The sequence below is a fragment of the Amphiprion ocellaris genome, chromosome 9, assembly GCF_022539595.1.
Source record: "Amphiprion ocellaris isolate individual 3 ecotype Okinawa chromosome 9, ASM2253959v1, whole genome shotgun sequence".
NCBI lineage: Eukaryota > Metazoa > Chordata > Actinopteri > Pomacentridae > Amphiprion > Amphiprion ocellaris.
The window spans coordinates 33,324,989-33,339,396 of NC_072774.1; the positions used below are offsets into that span (position 1 = coordinate 33,324,989).

Sequence of the window (14,408 nt, forward strand, 5' to 3'; positions counted from 1 at the left end):
CACAGAGAAAAAAAACATATTTTTCCAGTTTATTGAATAGCCCTCTGAGAATATGATGCACATTTTTAAAACTACTGAAACATACAGTTAAAACCACAGTAAAGAGGAACTGTGGAATATATAGAATTATTGCCTCTTGTCCCCTAGTTTGTATCCCTGACTGGGTACATTCATGTAGAACTGATAAAACATGTAAAAACAAAGAATGGTTTGGATTCAGGCAATCTTCAATGGTGGATTATTGGAGTATTCAGTGTTAAATTACTTAACATGTATAGAATAACTTTAATTTAGCAAATAAATGACATATTTCAAACATTTCTGTGCATGTAGCTAAGTGAATATATGTATGATTTACAATTCATAAATCCAAGCCATCAAACAGTTTGATTAAAGCTACAGAATGACATCAACACACTTTCTCTTTAGGAGTATGTATGCACTCACAAAAACGTAAGTCAATCCCCAGGCTGAAATCCAAGGCACACATCTCATAAAGATGCTGCTTCGCTCCAGTGTGTTCACATCTGCATACATGAACTGTGCAGATGTGCATTGGCTGGCAGGTTAATGTAGTAAACAGATAAGGTGAATGACTTTATGCCATTTCAGGTAGAAAAGACATGAGCGCCTGCCTTTAAGAATGGATTTATGTTAAAACAGATCTGCTAATTGCATAGATGAATGATCAACAGAGAGCATGTAAAGTCTTGTATTTTTTTCCTTATAATATTTTCAGTCGATACCAGTTCAACAGACTGTTAACGCTGTTATCATACTGCACAGAACAGCAATAAGACATCATGCAGGCTTATTTCTTCGACAAAGATAATACAGTACATATGGTCACAATAAAACCATTCCTTTGTCTTGTGGGCTTGTCCTCCAGCATGGAATATCTCATTTAACTCAGCAGCAAATAGGCTATTTTGCTCCTTTGCTACCTGTTATTTAGCATGCGCTTAGTAGCAATTCTGATCTTAGCTGCTGCTAACTGCTTTTTTTAATCAAATGATTCAAAAACTGATTGAGTTCAGGGACAAGATCAACAGAGCACAGTTCTGGGGACACAGGCCTGTCCTGACCAAACGCACCTGCCTGTAGGGGGAACCCTGCCTGTGCTCTTATATAACATTATACACATTAGACCCTATTTATCAATACACCAAAGTGATAGGTCCACTGTGCCCCCACTGTCTGTTATACAAAGCAAATGGTTAGTGGTGGTACAAAAGTAAAACTGCATAGCAAAATAATCTGGAGAGAAAAATAGATTTCTTATACTGTCACACAAACATACAGGGATCCAACCATTTACAGCACAGATCAGCAGAGTGGATCTGACTCAGTTCCACTGTATTGCTCTGGGGCACATTCTGCAGCTTCCTGTCTTTGTGTACTCAGTTCTTGTGCAGTGTTTTGCATAGATCCAAGAGTAGTGGTGCAGCAGCTCATGCAGCAGGGCGTAGGGGCAGGAGCGTCAGATGTATTTGTTGGCCAGATTCTGAACATCGTTTTTAGTGAATTCTGTGCTCTCCACTACTGAGAGATGCTCAAACAGCTGAGTCATGTGGTGACGCTCGTCCTTCTCCAGCAGCATCAGTACAACCTGCAAAATGTCTTTAGTTATTTATCAACAAAACCACAGCTGCACAGGTCACTTACAAAACGATAACACATTTTTAGATAAAGAAGTTACCAAATTATTAAAAACATATTTTAATCTGAATCCTATCTTACCGAGAACCTGTCGGCAGTGTGTAGATGGTTGAGGTGTTGGTAGACCAAGGTGGGGTCTTTCTCCAGTAGGTGTGAGTCCAGCGCCTCCATAATGAAGCTTATAGTGTGTCCATCCAGCTGGCTGCTTAGGTACTGGGGAAGCATCTCTGGCGCTGTGGAGGCCAGAAGTTCAGCGCAGGCCGCTGTGTTCCTGCTGCAGCGAGCTGCGTTCAGCGACTGGCCGAAGTCATAGGCATTGGTCGGCTGGAGGTTGATGCTGATGTTCTCTCCTCTGTAGCTACTCTCTGAGTTGGGAACAGCTGTTATGGCTTCGTCATCCTCAACCTGAGGAGGGAAGTCGATATGGGTGATAAAAGTGAATTTACGGATGAAAGGTGTATGAGGTATTCACAATTTTTTGTGAAATATGCAGAATTCAACACCTTGTGAGACAGTGAAAGTATTTCATTCTTTTTTTTCAAATCAACAAGCATTTATCTTTCCCTGTTAAAGTGATCAAACCTCACTAACAGCTGAATTGGAACAAAAGATGAGAAATATGATGATGACAAAAGAAATAAATCAAGGTATTTGGTAAACAATCAAAGGGTACAAGACTGTGAGCACATAAAAAATGGATTATGATTCAAATTACACATTCATCAGACACAGAGCTACAATATTAGGAATCCAACACAGACTTTCAGCAAACTAAAAATAATTAGTGTTGATTTTCTCCTTTACCTCAAACTGGGTTATCTGTGCTGCCTATTGTTGCAACTACAGTCTATGTGCAGTTGAAAAACCAGAACACATGTCTAACAAGGAAATAAGGAATGACATTTTTCAACCAGGAGCATTTCACTTTGTGATGCTGCCAGCTCAGTGTTAATATATCTATAAAGGCTGGGGATCTGAAGTTTAACTTGTGAAAAGTATTTCTAATCTATGCATGGCACTTTAGCTGTGGAGGTGAAGGTCCCTGACCAGAGTCAAATCAGTGAGGTCAGTCACATAGTATCCTAAGGCCCTGAGTTGTGAATTTAACATCTGAACCAACATAACCACACAGTCAAGTACAGTATAGGGGGACAGTGTGGCAGCCTGCATCATGCTCCTCCAGTCCTCCTCCATGTAAACTATGTTGCTGAGAGTACACATACAGTACATGTTCAGTTAAAGAGTGTAAAAAGTAATCCCATTCTACATGCCAGCACTGCGCAGGAAGGATGGCTGAAACATTTAAAAAATGCACGTGTTTCTACCTCCGTGATGGGGACAGTCTTCCTGGGTTTGGCTGGTGAAGCGTTGGCCAGACTCTGTCTGAGCAGCACCGTCACCTCCTCCAGCTCCTTCTCAGCTTCCTGCACGTTGGGATCTTGCTGCAGCACCTCTTGTAGGTCAGAGCTACACGCTAGGTAGTCCTGGTGGAGTGAGAGACAGAAGTACTGCCTTATGTATGCAACTAATATGTGAAAAATATGTTTCACCTTGAGTTAATGTTATGCCCCTTAGACACGCAAGTTTGTGAAATTGAAATACTTCCCTCCAGTCCTCCTATTAAATGAACATGCTGCCTGGTGGCATTAATATCCAGCTCTGCTCACCTTGAGGCCTTTATTGGCCAGGGCTCGTCTGTAGAAGGCCTTCTTATTGGTTGGCTCCAGCTTCAGTGCTGCATCACAGTCCTGCTTAGCCTCAGTGAACCTCTCCAGCTTCAAGTAGCACAGCGCTCTGCAAACACACACGTCAACGGATTTTTATTTTTCTAACCAGCAGCTAGTCTCATTGGATGCATGACTAAGAGGTATCATAAGTTTGTGAATCATCGACTGGGAATCAGATTTGATAATAAAGGCTAAAGGTATGGAAAAACTATTTTCACTGAAAAGCAAATGAGGCACCGAAAACCTAAAACTTAGACCTCAGACATTTGCTCTTACAGCCTCTTTTCTGCATGAATTTGCTGTCTGTTTTCCACCTAATGGGTATCAGCAGCTGTGTAGAGGTAGCTAATGGGTGTTTGCTCTGGTGTGGCTGTACATACAAGCTGTTTCCACAGCAGAGCTCAACATACACACGCAAACACCAACACACAATAGAAAATCTTTCATGTCAGCATCAGTTTCCTCTGTGCCATGATCAACAACCCACCTACTATTGTGGAAAAAGACGGAGGGGAGAGCAGTATTGGAGAGAGAATGAAGTAGGGCCTGTTTCTCTGGAGTTGTCTTTAGATGTAAGATAATATAATGGCACCTATAAGCGGAGTTGTGACAAACAGCAGAAGCAGGAAGCGTTTTCCTGAACCTTTGCTATTCTGTTCCAATTTACCAACAACAATTGCTAATTTACCACCAGTGACAGGCTGACGACTGACTGGGATGAGCTACAGAGCTGGAAAATACAGTCGACAAACGGTAGCTGCAGATAATTAATCAGTCTGTTTTAATTTATACGAACCAATGATGCATTCTGACATTCCTGCTTTGTGAGAAACAAACCAGGACAAGTAGCAGAAAATATTTGACAGGTTAAAGAATATCAAAAAATAGCACAGAACAGAAAGTGAAAGAGAGCACAGTAGTGTCTGTGTTTATTTGGTAAGATGAGAATGAAGCTTCTAACCTGTTGGTGTAAATAGCACACTCCTCTGGCTTTAGCTTAAGGCATTCTGTGTACTTTCCCAGCGCGTCCTGGTATAGGCCCTTCTTCACAAAATCATTCCCGTCTTGCTTCAAAGCCGAAAAATGGATTTGTGCTTTCCTCTCTAGAAGACAAAGTAAAGTGGTGATCACCAAACATTGCTTATTCATAAAGAGACCAGTTCCTCTTTCCCTTTTGTGCAGCCATAAATCCATGTTGACACTTGCAATACAGTTTAATTGACCTCCTTTTTATAAGCCTGTGCTACACAGCCTGAGCTTGAAATTAATGCTGTGCTAGCTGGACGTGAGACATGAGAGTTAAGTCAGCAATCAGTCACAGTGTGGACTAAGGGCTAATCAATCTGCTGCAGAGTATCTTCTGGGAGAAGAAAAAACTGTGCCAGCAGGTTTATTCTTTCATTAGAGTTTAAAAATAACAACTGTAGCAAGGCCTTGGGAATAGAGAAACTGCATGGTCAATGAACAGAAGTGGCACGTCCACTTATATATAAATTAGACCTTTTGCACCTTCCTCCTATCACAGGGAGGAGTGATAGAATATCAGGACTTTAATTCTGTTCGGTTCCTCAGTGTCAAGTGTCAAGAGATAATCCTGACCTTCAGACAGGATGCCTTACCTTCTTGTCTTTGTGCCATACTTGTATTTATGATCCAAAAGATTAGTTAGGAACAAATTTACACGGGAAATTAAAAAACTGTAGGCATGTGACCTGCTCAAGAATAAGAATATTCTGGAGAATCTTCCAACCCTGACTGGGACTGGTAAGTGTAGTCCAGTTTTTCGAGGGACAAACTGTAACAGTCGAAGTCATGGCTTTTTAAAAACAGACCTGCATCTCTGGCGGCCTTCTCTGCTCGAGCCTGGAGGACCTCTGTGCTGGGGGGCTCCTCTCTGCGGTGCTGCTGAGCTGACAGAGGCACCAGGGGAATATCTGGAAGTTTCTCTCTCCATTCTGTACCGTCCTGCTCAATCAGCAGCCGGGTGATCCTGGAGAAATGAAACAGAGCAGTCGATATGTAGATGTTACAAATGAACACACACAGACGTATAAATATACACTACCGTTCAAAAGTTTGGGGTCATCCAGGCAATTTCATGTTTTCCATAAAAAACTCACTTTTATCCATGTACTAACATAACTGCACAAGGGTTTTCTAATCATCAATGAGCCTTTCAACACCATTAGCTAACACAATGTAGCATTAGAACACAGGAGTGATGGTTGCTGGAAATGTTCCTCTGTACCCCTATGGAGATATTCCATTAAAAATCAGCTGTTTCCAACTACCATAGTCATTTACCACGATGTCTGTGTAGTTTCTCATTCATCCAGGTCATGGTTATCCAAAGTTGTTTAAATCAATCCAACTGGACTTCTTAAAGTCCAGTTGGATTGATTTAAACAACTTTGGATAGTCATTTACCACATTAACAATGTCTAGACTGGATTTATCATTCATTTAATGTTATCGTCATTGAAAAAAATGCTTTTCTTTCTAAAATAAGGACATTGCTAAGTGACCCCAAACTTTTGAACGGTAGTGTGTGTCTTAAAGAAAATAAGTGTTAAAGGAAATATAACTCTTACTGTGTTCTGCAGTTTAGTGAGTTTTTTATGCAAAAAAGTCATCGTTCACCTTAAAGATATACATGGAAGTGTATAGAAGCTTTCACCTTCTGGTACTCTAGGACACAAAGCAGCCAGGTGAGTTTAAGTATTACGTAACAGAAAAAGGACATGCAGTCTCAGACACATAATTAGCCTCTAGCTGGAGCTGCTTTCGACCACCAGCTAAATCTGTCAGCCACTAATTCGACTGTGTGTTTGTTCATTTGATCAATTTCAGTGTAGTCCTCTGTGTTACAATGCGATTTCTGGATTTAGAAAAATTCCAAATATGGAAATAACATTGCACAAGGCAGACTGAGTCATAAAATCTCCCTATCTTGTTTGTCTTGTTATTTCCTTATCTATGACACTATGATGGAATGTGTCCAATGCAATTAAAGTATACAGCAAAGACACTTTGACCAGGGATCTTTTATCAGTACATAGGCACTATAATACAGTAAGACTGGCTTTGGGATACTAAATGAAGCGTTCAGAGATGGTAATAAGATTCAATCAGTACGGTGCTTTAATGCAGACTGCAGCCTTTCAGCTGAAGCGAGAGGTGAAGGCTAATACCTGTTGACGCTGTCGTGAGCTGCCTGCACGCTGATGTCTATCTGCAGGACGGTCTTGTAATCCACGTAGGCCTTTTGGTAGCGCTCCAGGGACTCATAAGCCATGGCCCGGCGCAGGAGGGGCTTGAGGGAGAATGGCTGCAGTTCCAGGGCTCTGGTTGGTATAAATAGATGTGATGAGACAGGAGCAAAGGATCAAATCTGCTGCCTTGCCATAAGTAGTGGTGGAAACAGTGTGTCTGTACACCTAGAGTGAGTCACTGTGTGTGCAAATGGTTTTTAGGTGTTTCTGTGTTAAGTTAAACTGTTGTACAATCTAATCTTTCTGCAAACTTAGTATTTAAAGGGGGAGGTTCCCTCAAGTTATCCTGAGTTTGCTGCTTATAAAACCACTTCTAAAGAGATTAATTACAATCCTTTACAACACACCCCAGTACAAATCCCCTCATAAAATGGCTGTGATCTGCTACTGAGGCTGCTATTTGATAAGGTTGGCTACAAAATTGGGAAGCCATGTTGGATTTTCAAGGAAAAAGCAAGTGAAAATTGTGGTATTTGGTGGTTTAACATCCACAGTAAACGTAACCTCATATATATATATATATATATATATATATATATATATATATATATATATATATATATATATATATATATATATATATATATATATATATATATATATATATATATCCTTTCACCTTGTGCAGTCCTGTATGCAGTCTTGACTGTTGCCGTCTTTCAGGTAGCAAGCTGCTCTGTTAGAATACAGAATACATAGATCCTCTGGACTATCAAGTCCTGTACAAAAAACAAAGACATATCATGAACATAACATGCAGAACATGTGGGAAACATCACTTTAAAAAAAGCACATGTAGCTTCCCTATAAAGCTGGAATACAGAAAATCTGTAAAGGTGGCACAAATCCAAACTGACACTAAAATAACCTCAGCTGGCACAGTTGTGTCTTCAGAAAGTTACCATGTGTTATGAATCATTTATAAAGTTCAAATACTGCTGGATGAGTCAGATAGTTTAATGTTGTCTAATGTGACAAAGAGGAACTGTGGGAACATGCAAGTGTTGCTATATAATTCTAATTGAGAGTTCAGGATCTGTTTCACTGCCAAGCTCTCGCCACACTCTATTCATGGTGCTTGCATGCTGCAATGCTGGGTTTCTGTAATGATAAAATAAAAACTTTATTTTGTCTGCTTCAGCAGAGGAAGAGAGACTTTGAAAACCACTAACCTAAACATTCTTCTATTTTAGGCTGATATTGCAAACTGTATTGTAGAACTGCATTCACAAACACATTTATAACGCTGAAAATCTATGTATTTCTGAGCTCACTATTCTCCTTGTTCGAGCTCCAGGTTTTTAGCTGAACTGCACTTGTCACCTTTGACAACATGAGAAGAAATCTGTCTCTTTACAAGAGTGACACTAGAAGTAATATTACAGGACAAGAGACAAAATGTGTGACTTATTCCAGGGCTGACGTGCTGAAACACGCAACTAAAATGACGGTCAACAAAAAAGCTTGTTAAACAACCTTTCAGACATTTTGACATTGTAAAAATTCAGCAGCTTACAAACTGCACATGCTTTATTTGTTTTCTCTACACTTGTCTCAGGAATTTTACTTAGATTTGATCACTATCACAGAGTTAGGCAAATCAGACAGGCCTGTACTGTGTGTTCCATACAGAGCAACACTCTTCTGCTACACTAAATGTAGTCAGCTTAGCCTGCCGCCTCATCACATGAAATCAGATTATGTGTGATGACACAGTGTCTACGGATGATGTCTCAGCAACTGCTCCCACTTACTGAGGTTACTGTGACAGTAGATCATGTACAGTATGTTACATTTCTAAAATATAGCATTCATATATATATATAGACCCAAATACAACCCGAGAACAGATACAATATTATCAGTCTGTTGTTAAGTTCCATTTCTGAACAAATGTGCTTTTTTTTACAGACCAATGAAATATTGCATGTTTAAGTGGTTTAAATTAGTTCACATCTATTGATATCAGTGCTGTGAGATTAACTCTGTTTGCACTGCATGTATTTTTTCCCACAGTCAGCTGGATGGATGATGCCAGTGCCCAGTCACTTTTGCGTCCACAAGCACAGTTGGTAGTGAATACATCAGAGCAGTCCATAGACAGACAGAGGCCATATGTTTGCTAGCGGATGACCCTGACATGCAGCAATTCCTCTCCCGCCATCAACTGCTCACCCTCTCACTTTCTGTGAGAATTATAGCTGCGGTCCTACAGATTCAATTTCACAGTGAGTGGTTAGTGATCATGTGACTTGGACAGACCTGAGCTGAGAGGCTTAGCAGGACTAAAACTGAAACACTGTCCCTGTACACCACAACAGCCACATTGTGACGCATCGCTGTCGGGACAAAATCACTAAATGCACCAACAAATATCTTAATGGCTGTTACTGAGACTGCATATACTGTATAAAATATGGACTACATGGATTTATAGATGGATATATTTCTATTGTTTTGTTTAGACACCATTCTATTGATAGGAAACATTATTTTGATGTTAGGTTTTCATTTGTAAGATCCTACAGTGTAATAAAACAACAACAAAAAATACAGAGAAGCACTAGAATTCTAAGTACAAGGTCATGACCTTTGACTTAAAAATACATTGGCCTTTTACAGTCTCAACAACACTGATGATTAAGTGCCATACAGAAATGTTATTTAAATATTGTGACAAATGAACTGATGAAGAAACATAAGTCAGTTTGTTTCTTGTCAGGGCATGTCACAGTGATGTCAGTGGAAATGTTCACTGACATGGAGGCACAGAGTTAACTTCGCCTTTTGTCTTTTGTCTGTGTCTTTTCTGTTGTGTAAATCATCCAAGCCTCTTACACATATGGGAATGAACTACCGGCCACCTCAGAATATCATGACAAAAACAACAACAATGAGGACTCTTTAACCCTACCTGTATCTGTATAGCCCTGAATGGCTTGCGAGTATTTCTCCAATGCATCGGCAAACTGTCCATTTTTAAACAGCAGGTTTCCTTCATTCTTTAGCCGGGACAGAGGTGGGGGCAGGGCTCCACATGGGGCATCAAGGTTGACAGTTTCTGCTGCATTTCCTCCAACAGGAGTTCCCTTACCACTGCCGCTCTGATCTCCCTGGACTGAAGCTGTCGAGCCCCTCTTGCTCGATCCATTGGCTACCTTTTCCTTGGACTCCTGTGTGACTTTGTACTTGTCTGAGCTGCCTCCTTTGCCCCTCCAGTGTCCGTGGTGGGAGTTGTTGGACTCGCTGTGTGGACCCCCATCCCCTCTGCCGTGGGGCTTTTTTTGAGCGTTACCCATGTCTCCCCTTTCAGCAGGAGTAGCTGAGCTCTCCTCCCCTCCCACAGGCTGGCTGGGTTGAACCGGACAAGCTGGAAGGGAGAGGGAGGGAGGGAGGGAGGAGAGAGACAGAGAGAAGGGGGGGAGACACACCCACAGGAAGGAGTCAGCAGTTACATCACAGTGGGGGAGGGTTACCACACACACACACACACACACACACACACGACACAGAGCCACTTCAAAGAGGGAGTTCCAGGAAGCAGTCACTCTGAACAGTGAATTACGAAAGCGTAGGTGGGGGTAGGGTGGTTAACACACATGCATGCATTGTATGGTCACGTTACTCACAGGAGGTGGGGGATTTCCTCTAACTATAGCAGAGCAGAAAGATGAGTATGTGATTAAAACGACTGCCCTTCTATTACCAGAAATGTGGCTAGGGTGGAGGCAAAATCAAGAACTATAAAGACAAACTACAGTTTGATGTAAACATACAGGTGACTTCAAAAGTACTTACAGGGTATTGTGAGAGGGCATACTAAAATGTCAATACTGTATTTAAATTTAATAAATTAGAACATGACCAGCACTAGATGTCCATCCATCCATTATCTACACCACTTAATCCTGATTAGGGTCGTGGGCTGCTGGAGTCTATCCCAGCTGACTGAGGATGAAGGCAGGGGACACCTGGACAGGTAACACTGTATCACAGGGCTACACATAGAGGCAAACAATCACACTCATATTCACACCTACGGGCTGGAGAACCTGGAGAAAACACATGCAAGCACAGGGAAAAAATGCAAACTCTATGCAGAAAGATCCCAGAAAGGCTGGGACGGGGGATATTCTAGCTGCAAGGCAACAGTGCTAACCACCGATCCACTGTGCAGCAGCACTAGATGTCCAAGGTCAAATGATAAAAGTACAGTTTTTAGTATTTCTTTACTGGAATATCTTGTTAGTTATCCTCTGATATACTATGTGAATGCCTGTATACCTACATTAAAGTAAAAATCTGAAATGCACTACATGGGTCAGATTGTAATAAAAACAATGTTAAAGTTTTTTCCAAACAAAAGAACTATTGATTTGCTTTATTCAAATCTTTCTTTAGTTGTTAGTTTTGAGTTTGAAATCAGGAGTAATAAACAGTGAATAAGGGTTTGATACCTAATGCACAACTGTTTTTTGGCTTCGCAAATGCAAAAATGCATTCACAACACATAACTATGGTTGACTCCACCTGAAAAAAATTAACTGGATTTTGTGTTAAATGAAGAATAGAGAAGATAGGAATCCATTAAAACTGATGTTCGGATGCACTCAGTGAATCTTAAATGTTGATCGGCTTGTCTATAGTCTCTGTGTCTGTGTGTGTAAATCAAGAATAGTGCTATTGATTTTTCGAAGGACTCAAAAAATCTCACTGGTCTGTTGTGCTGTGGTCTCATTGTTGCTGTTGTCATCTTCCTCTTCTACCTCTTGGATGAGGATTTTTTTGCCCTTGCATTGCTGCTCTGGTCGACTTTCACTCAGCTTCTTCTCAACTTCAGACAGAAGTTGCTAAACCACAAATATTTCATACATGAGAATTTGTCAACAGCAGGAACCCAACCCAGTTCTCTTAAGTAGCTTGGCAAAGGGGACACATTTACTGATACCACAATCATCCATATACTACCCAGCTATAGCGAATGGTCTGCTTACAGATGTATAAAAAAAAACATGTTCTTCCATTTAGCTCTACAAAAATTACACACAAATTACAGATTATCAAAAGGCACATAAACAATGTTCTCATTGGGGACAACTAGGCAAAGCCATCCGTAGCTCAAACTCTAACACAGGCCTGTGGAAAGCTACATCATTCTCTATTCACAGGATATTCCAATGTAAACCACATACTAAGTCCCTGATTTGACACAAATACAGTGACATCTAGTGGGCAAATGGTCTACTGTCACATTATGAACATGCAGTGTGTTTCTGTCACCTACTGTGGCTGTAGCGTTGTGTGGTTTGTCTCTCAGCACCATCCTCAGGTCATCAGCAGCCAGTTGGAAGTTTCCCATATGATTATAAACAGTGGCACGACGTAGCAGAGCTGATGATGAGGCATATATATTGCATTATATTTACATTAGTGCTTATGTATTTAATGTAATCACATCCAAAAATTACACGATTTAAGTAATGTTCCTTTTTTCAAACATGGTAGAATTTAAAATCCAGAAAAAAATAGAGCACCTTTCATGTTGCCTGCTTCTAGCTCGAGTGCCCTCTGGCAGTCTTTCATGGCATTGTGCCAGTTCTTGAGATTGATCTGTGCCTGGGCTCTGTTGTTGTATGCAGCCACAGTTGGTATAATGGAAAGGCTCCTGTAATGGAATGCAAAATAAAACAGACCTTTCTTTACAGTGAGGTTAATGTACAAACACTTACAGTACAGTAAACAGGAATGAAATCAACTACAATTAAGGATGATGGTCTACTTTAATGGCAAGCAAAATGATCCCCTTAAGAGATGTAAAAGGCTTTCTATAATAAATGACTTGTTTAAAAGACCTGACCTGGAATAGTATGCAACCGCCTCCCCATAGTCTTTTGCTCTGAAAGCCTCATTGCCTTTGTCCTTTTCACGATTTGCCAGAAGGAGCTTCTCTTGTTGTGGCAGCACTGGATGTATTGCAGGGGAGATCATCCATGTTACACACATAGACATACAACTAAAGTATACTCGATGCTTTACAATTACCACAAAAGAAATATGAGTTACTATTAATAATACATTACATGAGACATCCACTTTAGTCTTGATTTTGGGATATCCTATGTTTAAAATGGCTGGTGGATCAGTGTTAACCACATTCTCATCTATTTTTGCACATTCTTTCTCCACATCGAACCTGGAAATAGAGTGAAATATCTATTATCTTGAGCAAATCAAGAATCTAGACTACAATCAACTCTTTAATAGTTAATTGTTGTAATGAAATGAGCTTAGCTGAGGCCTTTTTACAGAAGTAGAGCACTTGGAAACCTTTTATTACTATGCCTGCAGCTGCTGTAACAGCAAGTTCTTTCTTCTAAATATAATAGGCAAATGTGGAGACAAAATGACTCACTTGTCCCATTCCCGATAATCACGTGGAAGAGCACATTTTGACAGATTCCTTCTTCCATTTGGAACTGAATTCTGTGGTTAACAAAAGCCTCATGTAAGAATCTGTCTTGTGTATATACACTGATATGGTTATTTTCAGTACATATCTTAAGATATTTTTTACCTGACTAACAGGAACAAAGCAATTGGAACCTCTTACAGGTGGAATAGTTTCTTTTACTACAGCATCATATATTGTCCCCTTTTTTAGTGAATTATCAGTCTTTTTGGCTTCTTCTTGCCATGTCTGAAAAGAACAGTCTTTAGAGTCTTTACTGTTTAAAATGTGTGCCTTGAAAGAAACAGTCAAGCAGTGAGCCAGGTTTATAAAAAACAGACTACAATTTGTACCGTCAACTCATCAACAATTTGGGTCCACTCTTCTTTTGGGAGACTGGCTGCTGTGGCTGCAGGGTTTTCTTGCCTGAGAGCTCTGCTCTTTGGGTCCAGTTTCTCCAAGTGACTCTCACAGAACTGTATCAGATGAGGATAAATGCCCTCATCGCCAGACCTTTACACAAAATAAAGCATACTCTTCTAAAAGTCCAAATTCATTGAAACAGTCTCACATTTATCAGTCTGTTTTGTGTTGTGATGTGCTCTATCGTCCTTTTGCAAATGGTGAAATGTGACATAATCTGTTTTCATTATTGCATACACATTTTCCCATCTCAGTGGTGAATCAGTGATAAAACCTTTTAGTGAGGCTTAGTGAATTATCTTAATCGAGAAAACATTACCAACAATATAAAAGAAAAGAATATTTGCTAACCATGCAACATATTGCATCCCCATACAGCACCCTCAGCTATGTGGCTTTTACCTCAGCACCCTCAAGATCTTCTCCAGGTATTTCACATCTTTGCATTTTTCAATGTAATCATAGTCCAGGTGCTCCACGGGGACCTTCCCACTGTAGTCCACGGTGGTGGGCTGGCTGTGACAAGAGAAAAGCTCGTCTGCACTCATGCCTGGGAAGAATTTCAGTTTACTTAGTTATCTCATTAAGATAATTGTTATATAAATAGGAGACAAGGTCGTTTTGAATGATGCGTTTTACTAACTTTCTGTGGTCATCGAATCTAACTTTACTGGTAATTCAAATGAAGTTAGCACGTCGGACAGACTGATTAAGTATTACGTTTTACATTTGAGGAGGTAACGTTCAGGAAAGCCATAGATTTCGCACTAAAAATACTTAATCTTAGTAAATAAATGTAATGTTAACTTGACTTAAAGCTACAAAAGCTAGCGTGAAAGATACGACTTCACCTGCTCCTGTTTGGTTCCTCTGCACGTT

The 14,408-nt window shown here is 40.3% G+C and overlaps 1 protein-coding gene across 1 annotated transcript; it reads right to left on the reverse strand.

The window, feature by feature from the left end:
• Positions 1-15: 15 nt before the first annotated feature.
• On the reverse strand, positions 16-14,408 carry spag1b (sperm associated antigen 1b). The gene is made up of 19 exons (XM_023271479.3): positions 14,381-14,408; positions 13,932-14,079; positions 13,460-13,619; positions 13,233-13,355; positions 13,071-13,141; positions 12,739-12,851; positions 12,516-12,621; positions 12,193-12,323; positions 11,943-12,049; positions 11,373-11,508; positions 9,573-10,028; positions 7,278-7,377; positions 6,578-6,730; positions 5,219-5,376; positions 4,348-4,489; positions 3,327-3,453; positions 2,985-3,143; positions 1,741-2,064; positions 16-1,609 (listed from the first exon to the last, which is right to left on the reverse strand). Exons 2-19 carry the CDS (start codon positions 14,075-14,077, stop codon positions 1,481-1,483), a joined length of 2,841 nt encoding a protein of 946 aa, XP_023127247.1. The 5' UTR covers positions 14,078-14,079; positions 14,381-14,408; the 3' UTR covers positions 16-1,480.